The 12,957-nt window shown below is 51.4% G+C and overlaps 2 protein-coding genes across 2 annotated transcripts; both read left to right on the top strand.

The window, feature by feature from the left end:
* The first annotated feature begins 122 nt into the window (after window positions 1-122).
* ASPVEDRAFT_35968 (GTP-Rho binding exocyst subunit SEC3) lies at window positions 123-5,224 on the top strand. Its single transcript, XM_040811101.1, has 4 exons — window positions 123-565; window positions 720-2,905; window positions 2,964-4,078; window positions 4,138-5,224. Exons 1-4 carry the CDS (start codon window positions 373-375, stop codon window positions 5,069-5,071), a joined length of 4,428 nt encoding a protein of 1,475 aa, XP_040662341.1. The 5' UTR covers window positions 123-372; the 3' UTR covers window positions 5,072-5,224.
* A 1,142-nt stretch (window positions 5,225-6,366) lies between these two features.
* ASPVEDRAFT_120783 (guanine nucleotide exchange factor DCK1) lies at window positions 6,367-12,771 on the top strand (the record flags this gene model as incomplete). The annotated part of the gene is made up of 1 exon (XM_040805820.1): window positions 6,367-12,771. The coding sequence occupies one exon, from the start codon at window positions 6,367-6,369 to the stop codon at window positions 12,769-12,771; it is 6,405 nt and encodes a 2,134-aa protein (XP_040662342.1).
* Window positions 12,772-12,957: the final 186 nt, after the last annotated feature.

Below are 12,957 nucleotides of genomic sequence, written 5' to 3' on the forward strand. Positions count from 1 at the left end.
TTACACGGAATTACATTGAGTAGATGGTGAGCCTCGAGAAATATGTGGGAGAATACTTGTTCTCATGTATCATCCGGTAACGGCCACGAGCTCTCCGCCGCCGGTTCCATCCCCAGTAATGAGCTAATGATGCCGCTGAAGTCACTCACTCCTCCATTCTGCACGGGCTTTGTCTGATATACAGTCCTGCTCTCGCTCTTGCCTCCACACTTCTTAATAACGCCTGATATCAGCTCGAGTAAACTAACATTTCTATTGCCTCCGTTCCGATCCTGCGCATCCCACCCGCGTTCTTTAGCATTCTCGACCATGTTCACCTAGCTTTGGATACCTCCTGAGTGATCCAGGCTAGTGACCATTCGAATCACAAGTATGAATGGCTCCGATCGATCGAGGGTTCCTCCGGGAGAAATTCCGCCGCAGAGGGATCCTCGCCGAGGCGCTGAAAGTCGGAATGGTGGACACGCTGGCTCGGGAGATGGTGCGTCGAGGGCGGAGAAATTCGAGGACGAGAAGCGGAGGATTGTGCAAAGTAGCTTTGCTAAAAAAGATAGTGATGGTGCCTGTATGTCTACAGAAAATCCTCAATTACTCCCAAGCGAACTTTCTGCATTGCTCTTCCCCACTGAGCCTTTTCAACCGGACAGGCTCGCAGCAGGGCGATGCCCCGTTGTCGTCGTCTAGATCCCAGGCTGACCTTTGTTTCCCCTAAAATCTAGTGGTTGAATCCTACATCACTCACGTTCGAATTGTGGAAGATAGCGCGTATCCTTCCAGCCCCGCTCCGCCGAATGCACCCCCTGAGAACAAGAAAGCGAGAGTCATAATTGTCGCGGTGAGACGGTCGGGCAGAGTGCGCATGCACAAGGCTAGGGAAAATAATGACGGATCATTTTCAATCGGTAAAACATGGATGTTGGATGATCTCTCGGCGATTCAATCATTCAATGCATGGGTGCCCTCCACCCCGCTGGAGGAACAACAAAAGCAGTGGGCGTCGAGTGTGGGCTTTGTGGTGACTGTCGGGAAGCCGTATTACTGGCACGCGAAAACCTCAAAGGAGAAGGACTTCTTCATTGCGAGTTTGGTGAAGATCTACAAAAAGTACACGGGTGGTAAAATGCCGAACCTCATAGGGTTTGATGAGCGTGAGCGACAACTCCTTCTGGGGGCACCACCATCCGGCGCAAAGGGACCTATACCTGGTCCATCGCACCCTGAAGGACCGCTCCCTCATCCACGTCCACCATCGTCCCAGGGAGGAAGTCGGCCGCAATCACCTCATTGGGCGGCACGTGCACGCAGTCGTGATGCAGCCAAACGACGACCAGCTGAGGAAGAATTACCCATACGAGCTCAGAGGAGTCGCGAGCAAATGCGACGGCCATCAACAGGACAGTCTGGAAAAAGTGGACCTCCTCCGTTTGCACCTCCTCAACATCCTCCGCCTGTCGTCCCAGTTGAGCAAAATGACCAACTACCACCCCCGCGTGCAATTGAGCGGCTTGCAGCTGAGACTGGATCACAGAGGACCTCTCCACTCTCACCCCCGGAATCCAGGAATAAGGATGTCCCTAGCAGCCTGAGAACTGCGCAGTCCAGGGAAAAGATTAGCAAAGAGTCCAAGGAAGGTAGTCTATCAAGCTTCCACACCGAGTCCCGACCACCATCCTCTCGCAGTGGCAAAGCAATACCTGAACCGCGTCCTACACCACGTAGTCAAGATTCGAACTCCAGTATACCCGGAACGAGACGAGTCGATGATGAAATTGTTCCGGGACTTGTTCCCAGCGAACTGCGAGTTAAAGACCCCTCAAAAGGAGGTGTTACAGGAACTTCCACTTCTTCGGGGCAAGTGACAGCCCCTGTAGGAGACCAATTGAGCAGCTCGAGCCATATGCAACCTGCCGATGTACCACCCGCATTATTTCCAGGTTCCTCTACAAGTAACAATACTCCTGCCAAGGCTGTTGAGGCACCACAAACAGTTTCAGAGAACAAGCCTGAGCCAAGTGAGGTTATTAAGGAGAGCCAGCCGGCTTCCCCACCAACTAGTCCTCCGGAAGGTCCAAAAGGGAACGAAGAAGATGGGTTTGACGCCCATCGACCGGGCCTTGGACCTATGATCAAGAAGAAGTCAAATAAAGATGTTGCGGGTGCGTTCCGCAAGGCTGCTAACGCCTATGGCGCATTCAAACCTCGAGCCGGAGGTGCTGGCGAGAAACTTTTGGCTGCTGCAAAGAAGCAGGCCGCTGGAGAAGGACCCGATGGGATTACCGGTGTTGTGCCTGCTCCATCCCTCCGGAAACCAGACGAGGACTCTAAGGCGATAACGGCCGATGAGATCATTGAAGAGACGACAGCTGTATCTACACAGGAAGCAACAGTACCTACGGTGACGCCACCACTAGATATACCAGATGCACCCGCTGCACCAGAGCCTCCCAAGGTTCAGATTACAGAGGCTGTTGCTGATACTACCGTAACGCCTATGCTGGACGTACCTGGGGGTAACTCGGATGCATTAACCTCTAAAAAAGATGCAAGATCGCGTTCGGTATCGCCCTCTCCTCGAGATCGGAGGCGCAGGCGTCATGAAGATAATACCGTGAAGTATTGCCAAGCCCTCGGGCTTGACCCGAAAGTTCTTCTGGATCGTGGAGTGGACTTTGATGATATCTTGACCGACCTTGGCTGGAATGGTCGCCTTTCAGATGAAAAGAGAATCGAAGATCTTGAAGCCGATGTTCGTCGAGAGATCGGTCGTGTCGAGGCTACAAGCTGGCTTGGTAATCTCGAGCAACAAGAAGGCAAAGTCGATCAACTTGCCAAACTAATCGACAAGACTGTTGATGAGTGCGAGGAGCTAGACAATCTCCTGACATTGTATTCTCACGAACTCAATGTAAGCTTTTGCTGCTTCCTTTTAGGGTTCTTTTTCTGTTTTGCTAACCCAAGTTTAGACTCTTCGCGATGACGTATCATATATTGAGACCCAATCTCAAGGTTTACAGGTTCAGACCGCCAACCAAAAGCTCCTTCATAATGAGCTACAAACTCTATTGAAGACTCTCTCCATTTCGCCGAAAGATTTACAGCCCTTGAAAGAAGCATCGCTTAGCAATGCTGATGGCTTAAGAGACACCGAGATTGCGCTCTCTACTTTATACAAGGCGATGTTGATGATTGATCCCGGAATTTGGCACAACAAAAAGCGCTTCGATGCTTCTGGGGGGCACGGTACTGTGGGCATCTATGCTGATACTGAGATCGGGCAAATGCGTGCCATCAAGGACAAAAAAGAGGAGTACCGTTTTCACTCGACATCCTTTCTTCAACGTCTCAAGCAATTTATGGGTATCGCATATCAAGTAGCCGAGCAGAAACGGGCGGATGCGGCAGCAAATTCAAACAAAGATCCGTTGAAACTTGATGGCTCAACTAGAGTTTATTCTCGCCGGGAGTTATGGGTATACAGTGCTTTAACCCTCTTTGCTAGGGAAGTTAGTGGGCCAGAGTGGCAATCCTTAATTACTTCGTACGAACAACATGCCAGGCAATCCTACCAAGCCGAGTTCCGTGATAACAGCATGGCCTGGAAAAAGACAGCAAGGAAAATGACCGGCGACGAACAGGAACTGCTTTTCACTCATCAAGACAAAGAGAAGGAAGCGGAAGGCATCACAACGGCGGCGAGGAAACTAACTGTGAGGCGGGGAAAGACTATCAGGGCGGCTGCGGGATTGAGACTTTCCTCCGGCGAAAAGCAGCATGGAAAGCTTGAACCTTTCGAAGTGTTCACGGGCGCTCTTCAAGCGACAACGAAGATGGTGTCAGAGGAGCAAAATTTTATCGTGCGTTTCTTCCACTTAACCTCGCTTTCGAGCACGGATTTTGCGGATCTTGTGGCCTCGGGGGCACCGGACGAGCGCCCGCTTCCAGACTTCACCATCAAACAATCACCCGATCCGGATCGAGCAATGGCAAGGAAGGTTGAGCAGACCATGGATGAGCTTTACACATTCTGGCCTACTGACATGCAAAACCTTGTGGACTGGTCCATCAAAGCGGATCCTCTGTAAGTCCACAACAATCAAGCTAACATTTGGTTTTATTAAGAACTAACGATGACCACAGACAAGGAATTGGTATCCTGTTTGCCCTGGAGAAGTCGATCTCCGAGTTGGATGATACAAACCAAGATTTCATTGTCCACTCACTCCAGAAGCTACACACGCGCCTTCTTGGCCTCTTTAATCGGTTCGTCGATGAACAAATCCGTGGCATAGAAGAGACCAAGGTCAAAGTCAACAAGCGAAAGGGTGTTATTTCGTTTATGCGAGTTTTCCCCAATTTCTCTGCTGCGGTAGAGAACATGCTTTCCGATCCATCACCGGAGCTCTATGACGTCCGCATCAGCATCGATGAGGCGTATGACCGTATCAACCGGGCGATGTGGGAGTCACTGAAATTCATCGCGAAGGAGGCACCCGGTCAGTCCACGGCAGTCGCAGCAGCAGCCAGCTCTGGTGATCCTGAAGACAAGGAAATACTGAACTATCATATTCTCTTGATTGAAAACATGAACCATTACATTGAGGAAGTTGACGTTAGAAACCTACCAGTTCTGGAGCGATGGCGTGATCGTGCGCAAGAGGACATGGATGAGCACATGAAACTTTACCTGGACTCTGTGGTCCATCGGCCACTTGGAAAATTAATCGACTTTATTGAGTCGGTTGAGGGCCTGGCAGCAGCGACCAGTAGCCCAGCAGACATTGCGAGCCGTCCTAGCCACTCACGCTCCGTAGCGAAGAAGGTGCTGGCAGCCCACGACGGAAAAGAGATACGGCGGGGAGTTGAAATGCTAAGGAAACGAGTTGAGAAGCACTTTGGCGATGCAGATGATCCTGGACTCAGCCGGAGCCTGGTATTAAAGGTGATTCGCGAGTGCGAGAGTCGTTATGAGCAGGTGTACGACCGGACGCAACACATCATCCGCACAGTGTATGAAGGCTCACTTGAGCTTGAATGGCGCAAGGAGGATGCTTTTGCCATGTTCCGCAAGTGATGTTGTATGGTTTTTAAACTTTTTATATTCTTCTACTATTCTTCTAGCAAAGAATCCTTAGTGCATGACGACTGGGCAATTATTTTACCATGTATGGATCATAGAATGGCGCCTGGGTTGGATACTATCTAGCAATGCATTTCCTTTTACCACCAATAGTAGTATTCTTGTGGCCATGTAACACGGTGTAACGGTGTACGAGAGGAACGTCGGAGCATAGGGAGTGGAGGCAATGGCGCAGGGCAGCTCTGTGAAGTGCAATAAGAACGAGTGGGACGGCAGGATTGTGATTGCTGGAACTGCCAAAAGTTTGGGAATTGGGAGCTGAGTGCCATGGACCGGGACCACTCATTTCAGGCTCAGGGGCTATTACACCAAATGCCCTGGACACGGAAAACCACAGGAACAAACAAACAATGGCAAGCTGGCCCTCAGCCCGCAGTCCACGAGGCCAAATTGCCCATTAGTAACCTCTGAGTCCAGCCCTGGCACGGTTCGTGCGATTGGATCTGTTCTCGACTCTCCGCCTCCCGCTTGGACAACGATCGACTCTCTGGATCTTTTCTTCTCGTTTGATCGCCTTGGCCCCATTTGACAATCCTCGAGTCTCAAGGGCTGGTGCGCGCGATCCTAGCTTCTCTCCTTTCCTCAGACGACCACTCGTTTCGTCTGCGAGTCAAACCCTCCCACTGGTATGCTCCCTCTCGCTCCCCCTTCCTTGCCTCTTCTCCACCGTTCCCGCCAAGCTGAGCAAAGGCACTCGACCGGGGACTCCACCTCCGCCCACTACGCCTAGGGGCTCAGAAATCGCACAGGATCAAAGGACAATTGGTGGTCATCCTATCTGGATACCTGTCGTGTTGGTTGCTCTGCCTCTCGTGGACTCCTGATTCTGCATCGAGCTCGCTGCTGCGCCGTGCCTTGTGATCGAGGACTTTTGATTTTCTTTCTTATCACGGCCTGTCTCAAACACGAGAATCCTCAAAGCTGATCGTCGATTCTCTTCTCCCTAGGTTTCAAGTATACCGTAATAACCCTTAGTCAAGAATCGTATCGAATCAATTGGCACTGATCCGCACGTCGTCGATTCTATTCACATTCCTTTCCAACCTCTCGAACCCTGATACCGACGACAGGATACCTCTGCATGTCGCGGCCCGTCCCCTTGATCAGATCAGAATTCCAACCAACTCCCCTCCTCCCTTCGCTGAACCGCCGCTCCTCACATTCCTGAAGACGGCCCGTCGTGACAACTGCTGCGGGGTGCGCTCTGGCTCGCCGCATCGATAGCAGACATGCCCTGGCGGCCTCTGCCTCGAATTGCCTTTGCGGTCGCCATTTACCCCTTCCAGCCTTCCACCCCGGCCGACCTACCCCTAGAACTCGGCGATGAGCTATACATCATTGAGCAAGGCGGACAAAATGGTGAATGGTGTCGCGGTTACTTGGTTGCTCCGCCGTCTTTGCTGGCAGGTTTAACGAGCACCAAGGGTCAAACGCTCGAGGCGCGAGTCTTCTCCGGCATCTTTCCCCGCAATTGCGTGGAGATTCGCGAAGTGCTAGGTGATAGCGAGGGCAACAAGACCTTAACAAATGGAGATCGGTCAATTGGCGACAGGACAGAGGATGTGGATGTGGATGTGCGGAGCAGTCTAGCTTTTTCTCAAGACGGCGAACATGCTACCGGCGAATTGTCCGAGGTTGTGGTCGCAAAGAAAGAAAAGCCCTCGCAAATCTTCATCCAAAAGTCTGACGATGATGATCAGTCAACTCCACGAGGGGCGCGGTCTAGCCCCTGGGGTATGATGCCACTTACCCCAGTCAATGTAGCCCCCCGAGATCCGGATGCGCCTAAGCCAGCCGCGCCTGTTCCTATGCTCAAAATTGGCGACGAAACTCCCACCTCACTTGCGGAGCCATTGGTTGACGAAATCGCCTCGTGTTTGCGCGAGTGGCATTCCACCAAGCTACACGAGCTACTCCTTTCACAACAATATCAAGTCGTGGAGGAAATGTCGAATATTGTCCAGGAACTTGATTCCGCTAGACGGAAGCTTTTATACAACGTTCTCACCTCAAAGGAGAAAGAGGCTCTACGGCAGGAGGTAGTCTGGAAGCTTGTGCGAGGCAATAAACTACTTGGTGGGGAGGTCATTGTACGAGATCCCGAACAGAGAGGCCGGCTATTAACAGGCGAGGATTCTGCCGTACAATTGGCGAAGCTCCAGGCTGAAATGAGCATGCTCGAAAACAGTCCCACCCAGATTTCCGACGCTGCTACCCTCAGTCATCTGCTCTTAGAGGTCAACGCTGTCTCAGGTAATACTCCTGGTCCTGTGGTTCTGGCCGTTTATCTATGCACCCTGTCGGAAGCTGGCACGTTGAAGCCCTTGTCCGAAACATATAACCTAGACATTCCGTCTCCAGAACAATTTGCAAACTCTGGCCAGAGCAACAAGCTCAAGACGCTCTTTACCGAGCTGTCTAGTACAGATATCGGGGATGGTTCGGCGGGTGGCCCCAAGCTTTACCTTGTGGTGAGTGTTAGAGCGCCAGAGGTGACTTCCGCAGGAAACGCCCCCGCGTTACCCACATCCACAGCTTCTCGCGAAGGACCAACTTCTCCTAAATCGCCCACCAATGGCAACTCTGTTAAGGGTCCGGGCCTAAAACCCCGCCGCAGCATGATGTGGTCCTCCAAACAACGCAGTGCCCAGAGTCTAGAACAGCCAAGGGAAGCCACCAAGCCACCGCCTCAGTCTTCCGGGAGTACGACAAGCAACAAGGCAGGCATTCAGTCACCGAAAGACGCTACTCAGCTTCGTACCATCGGTATCGGTCTCCTGGAAGTCTCCCAGATTCTACGTCAAGATAAAGACGCTGAGCAGGTGGTCAACATTTGGTCCACCCCTGAGCGGAATGAGGAAGGGGAAGGCTACACAGATGGGTTTGACACCTTAATCCGTTCGTTACTGCCAAGTTCAACTGGCAAATATGTGAGATCTGCTCGAGCCGCTCGCGTCCATCTTCACCTTTCCCCATTTGTCGATTCCGATTCAGACGCTTTGGCCCGGAAGAATCCAACAGTTCTACATGATGTCGTTCAAACTAGGAGGATTGGGTTTTCGCAGGCACCAGCTAGGCCTAGGTCTGATATCTACCTCACTGTCTCGCAGGCTACCTTCCCGGCTGAGGCACTTCTCTCGCACCCTCATTCTGGCCAAATTCCAATGGCGTCATATACCGCACTCCGCAATCTGCAGCTCACTTTAGAGGTCCGCACCGCGTCAGGGGAACGGGTCGACAAGTGTGTCTTCCCAGCTTCATCCAACCCAACCGCGCATACAGCGTGGAGAACAACTATCACCGAGAAGGGAAAGCCTTGGAATCAGACCATTCGCCTCGACATCCCCGCTGACAAAATCCCCGGCTCCCATGTGATTATGAGCATTGCGGATGCCCCCGAGTTCCCATTTGCGTTAGCTTGGATGCCTCTATGGGACAATCAAGCCTTTATACGAGACGGCCCTCATTCTCTACTGTTGCATGCCTATGATAAACATACTTCAAACATTGAGAATGGTAAAGGTGCCTATCTATCTTTGCCCTGGAGCGCTCTGGGCAAGAACGAATCAGCGAAGGATGAGGCACTCACGGGCCCCCTCGCTACCCTTCACATCGACACGCATCTGTGCAGTACGGAATACTCACAGGATCAAGTTATATTGAGTTTACTTAACTGGAAGGAGCGGCCCGTGGATGAAGTCTTGGATACTCTGAAGAGAGTTCTTTTCGTTCCTGAAATTGAGATCGTCAAGCAGTTGAGCAGCGTCTTCGATGCGCTGTTTTCGATTCTCGTGGAAAACGGAGGAAATGAGGAATATGAAGACCTTATTTTTAATAACCTTGTTACGGTTCTGGGGATTGTTCACGATCGACGATTCAACCTGGGCCCGTTGGTGGACCACTACGCGGAGAACCAGTTCAATTTCCCTTTCGCAACACCATGCCTAATCCGAAGCTACCTCCGTCTCTTGCAGGCTAGCTCTGATCTGCAGCATTCGCGCAACCTTCGCGCTACTTTCAAGGTAGGCCGACATGTGTTGAAGTTCATCATCAACGCCCGGCAGCAGCAGCAGTTGAAGGAGGAAGGAATCGGTATCACCCGTGTTCAGTCAACCTTTAATAGGGACTTGCATACAATCTTCAAGTCACTGGAGGCGCTGATGAAAAATCCTTCCCCCGCGATGGTTGGCAATAAAACTCTTGTTGTCCAACACTTCCACACCTGGCTTCCAGAGCTCTCCGCGGTTCTTAGCCGAGATGAAGTGATCATGATCGCTTTGAGTTTCATGGACTCCTGTGCTGACGTGAAAGGAATGTTGATACTGTACAAGTTGGTTCTAATTCAGCACTATACTAGACTCGATATCTTCAGCTCTGGGTCAGAGAGAGAGGGTCTTGTTTCTAGCTGTGCCAATTGGTTGCATCCCTACTGGGGAGCCACAGGCGCTGTCTCTGATCTGTACCGTGACCAGGTCCGTTTGGTATGCGCCATTGTGGCAGAGCTTTTGACTCAGCCCGATCCGCAACTTTACACCTTTATGCCAAAGATCATTTCTTCGTACTACTCCATAATTCCCGATGGTGTGGATGATACCGAATACTTGTCTCTTCTCTTCAGCAAATCCTTCCCCTTCCAGCTTAAGGCTTCAAAGACCAGCCAAAAGTTTGATGAAGTCCTCGTCGAGCTTTCGGCCATAATGGCTGCAACCGCAGCGATACCCAACCCCAAACGGTTGCGGTTGAAGGGTCTTGAACTTACCAATTTCCTTTCTCAGGCCTTCGAGGTTCATAATTCGATATTGAACTGCGAGGCGTATCCCGAGAATTGGTTCAGTATCCACGTCTACAACCACAGGGCGACGGTGAAGAGTCTTGAATACCTCGCGTCACTGATGATAGATAAGCTGCTGCCCGCTCCCGATGATGCGGAAACCTTTGATACAAGGATGTGGGAATCTTTCTTCATGACACTACTGAAGGTCGTATCAAGTGATGCTCTCGCCCTGGAGACTGTTCCAGAGCAGAAGCGGCGTACTATCTGGAAGATCGCTGGCGATGTTCGAGAACAAGGCGCAGATTTGTTGCACTCTGCTTGGGAAGCGATCGGCTGGGAGACTGGCGAGGAAGAGAGAGAACGTTATGGACTCAAGAAACTTGGTGGTTACCAGGTGCAATACGTCCCTGGTCTTGTAGCCCCTATTATTGAGCTCTGTCTGAGTGTTCACGAGGGGCTACGTCACGTCGCTGTTGATATTCTGCGAACCATGATTATCAGCGAATGGGATTTGAACCGGGATCTATCTATTATTGAGACTGAGGTAATATCCAGTTTAGACAATATCTTCAAGTCAAAGAACATGAACGAGGGTGTTATTCAGAAGCTCTTCATTGGTGAGCTGCTTGCTCGTTTTGATGGCTGCGAAGAATTTGATGAAGACCTCGCAACGGCAGTGAAAGCTCTCATAGAGACTGTTGATGAGCTTCTGGATCTATTTGTGGCATCTCAAGGCGGCTCTATGGCCGAGAGCTTACATGCTCTTCGGCTAATGGAGTACATGAAGGATATGGGCCGAGAGGATATCTTCATCCGCTACGTCCATGAGCTCGCTCAAGGCCAAGCTTCCGCAGGCAATTTCACTGAGGCCGGGCTTGCACTCCAATTCCATGCGGACTTATATGACTGGGATCCGAGGCGGTCCCTGCCCGAGCTAGCCAACCCTGCGTTCCCTGAACAAACGCCCTTTGAAAGGAAGGAATCCCTGTACTTCTCAATCATCCAATACTTTGAGGATGCTAAGGCTTGGACACATGCGCTAGCTTGCTATAAAGAGCTTGCGTCGCATTATGAAGATACGGTCATGGATTTCTCCAAGCTCTCGCGCGCCCAGAGTTCGATGGCGAAGATCCACGAGTCCATTGCGAAGGAAGACAAGCAGTTCCCCCGCTACTTCCGGGTCTCGTACAAGGGCCTTGGATTCCCACCTACATTACGTGATAAGGAGTTCATCGTTGAATGTTCCCCGGCAGAACGCATGGCTACACTTATTGATCGCATGCAGAAGGAGCATCCTGCCGCGCAGGTGCTATCTTCCGGTGAAGTCCACGACTATGAAGGACAGTTCTTGTTTATCAGCCCGGTCAGTGTGCACCGAGACATGAACCATCCTGTCTACCAGCGATCCAAGATCTCACCGTCTGTCCGTGACCACCTCTTAATTTCCGAGCCCACACGGTTCAGTTCCACGTTGAGGAGACATACTCGCGACGTGGATATCCAAGAACAATGGGTGGAGAAAGTTATCTACACGACATCCGAACCCTTCCCCAATATTCTTCGGAGAAGCGAAGTGGTCGGTACCGAAGAGGTCGCATTATCACCCCTACAAACCGCCCTCGAACGGACCTGGCGCAAGACGCAAGAGCTCTACTTGCTGTATAGACGTGCCGCGTCTGGCGAAGATATGAGTTTGACAAACCTGACTGAAGCTCTTGGCCAATTGCTCGACCTAAGCTCTCCCTCGCCAAGCTGCGTTGCCCATTACCGTCAGTTTTTGACCGATGAGGCTGAAGACGACGACGACGAAGAGGACGAGGACGAGGGCGAGGGCGAGAATGCGAACACACCCAAGCCGGTTGATCCGTTGAAAAACGCCCTTGCTGTGGCTCTCATTGACCATGCCTTGGCAGTCAAGCACTCCCTCGCGCTATACTCGCGTCCTGCACATCAAGCTACACAAAGCGAGCTAACACGTCAGTTTGAAGAATCCTTTGCGCCGGAACTCTCTTCCCTTCGACCCGTCGAGGCTGCGCCTCCCCTGCCTCTTCAAAGACCGTCCCCTGTCTCGTCAGAAAGCCACCGAGTCACTGCTCTGCCTCGGTCTACCAGTCCAGAACAGGAGTTGATTCGTGCCTCACGGAAGAACAGCCAGATTCAAAGACGAGGTTCACGGAAGCAATCTGTCAGCCAGCGTATCAGCATCATGAACCCTTTCAAACGCTCCAATCACGGAACAAGCAACTCTGTCGCCACGTTACAGGGTCAGCCGAATGGCAAGGCTAACGGTCATGCTCGGGCTCTCTCGTCGGGTAAAGAAGAAGCTGATCTAGATGATGCTGCTACTGTTCACAGTCGAACAACGAACCAGTCGCGGGATACGAACCAGAAGAGACGGAGTTTCTTCGGAGACGTCTTGCAGAAGCACACATCCTCTTTGTCGATAAGCGCTAGCGCTGCTGGGGACGACAACGTGTCACATAAGAGGCAACGATCTCGCAGCGCCTCTCGTAGCGCTGTGGAAAAGTCCACGGAGAACGTGAGCCGCACCACGTCTCGCCATAATAGCACCACAGAAGAACGACCAACTCCCTCGGCCACAAACCCCAAAGGAGGGTGGTCAACTATACCTTCAGTCACCGAGCACCCCCGACCAGTAACACGCAGCAGTGCGACTTCAAACTCGGTTCGCAGTCCTGAGTTTCGAAGTCCTGTCGCCCACACCAACGGTGCTTCGAACCCCGGGGCCCAAGGAGGTGTACGGGATTCCGTCATGAAACGCTTCAGCTTGTTCAAGGGTGTCGGACGAAAAGCCAGCCGTCTTGATTTCAAAAACGAGCAAACCGTTCATGAGGAGTGATCCGCTCTTCGCCCTATTGTTTATTCGTAATGTCTGGACATTATTCCTTCTTTTCTTTTCTTTTTCTTTTTTTTTTTTTTTTTTTTTTTTTTTTTCGTTTCCACCGAGAATCATGTTTTTGTAAACCTTTAATTTGTTTCGAGTCTCAGGATATAAATTATCGCCTTTTATTCTGACTTGCGTTCT

The sequence above is a fragment of the Aspergillus versicolor genome, assembly GCF_001890125.1.
Source record: "Aspergillus versicolor CBS 583.65 unplaced genomic scaffold ASPVEscaffold_1, whole genome shotgun sequence".
In the NCBI taxonomy this organism is placed as follows: domain Eukaryota; kingdom Fungi; phylum Ascomycota; class Eurotiomycetes; order Eurotiales; family Aspergillaceae; genus Aspergillus; species Aspergillus versicolor.

Excerpts from the sequence above, each read along its gene's own strand:
- ASPVEDRAFT_35968 (XM_040811101.1), top strand. The coding sequence starts at position 373 with ATGAATGGCTCCGATCGATCGAGGGTTCCTCCGGGAGAAATTCCGCCG. Across the intron at positions 566-719 it reads AAAAGATAGTGATGGTGCCT|TGGTTGAATCCTACATCACT; the intron begins GTATGTCTACAG and ends CCTAAAATCTAG. Across the intron at positions 2,906-2,963 it reads TGTATTCTCACGAACTCAAT|ACTCTTCGCGATGACGTATC; the intron begins GTAAGCTTTTGC and ends ACCCAAGTTTAG.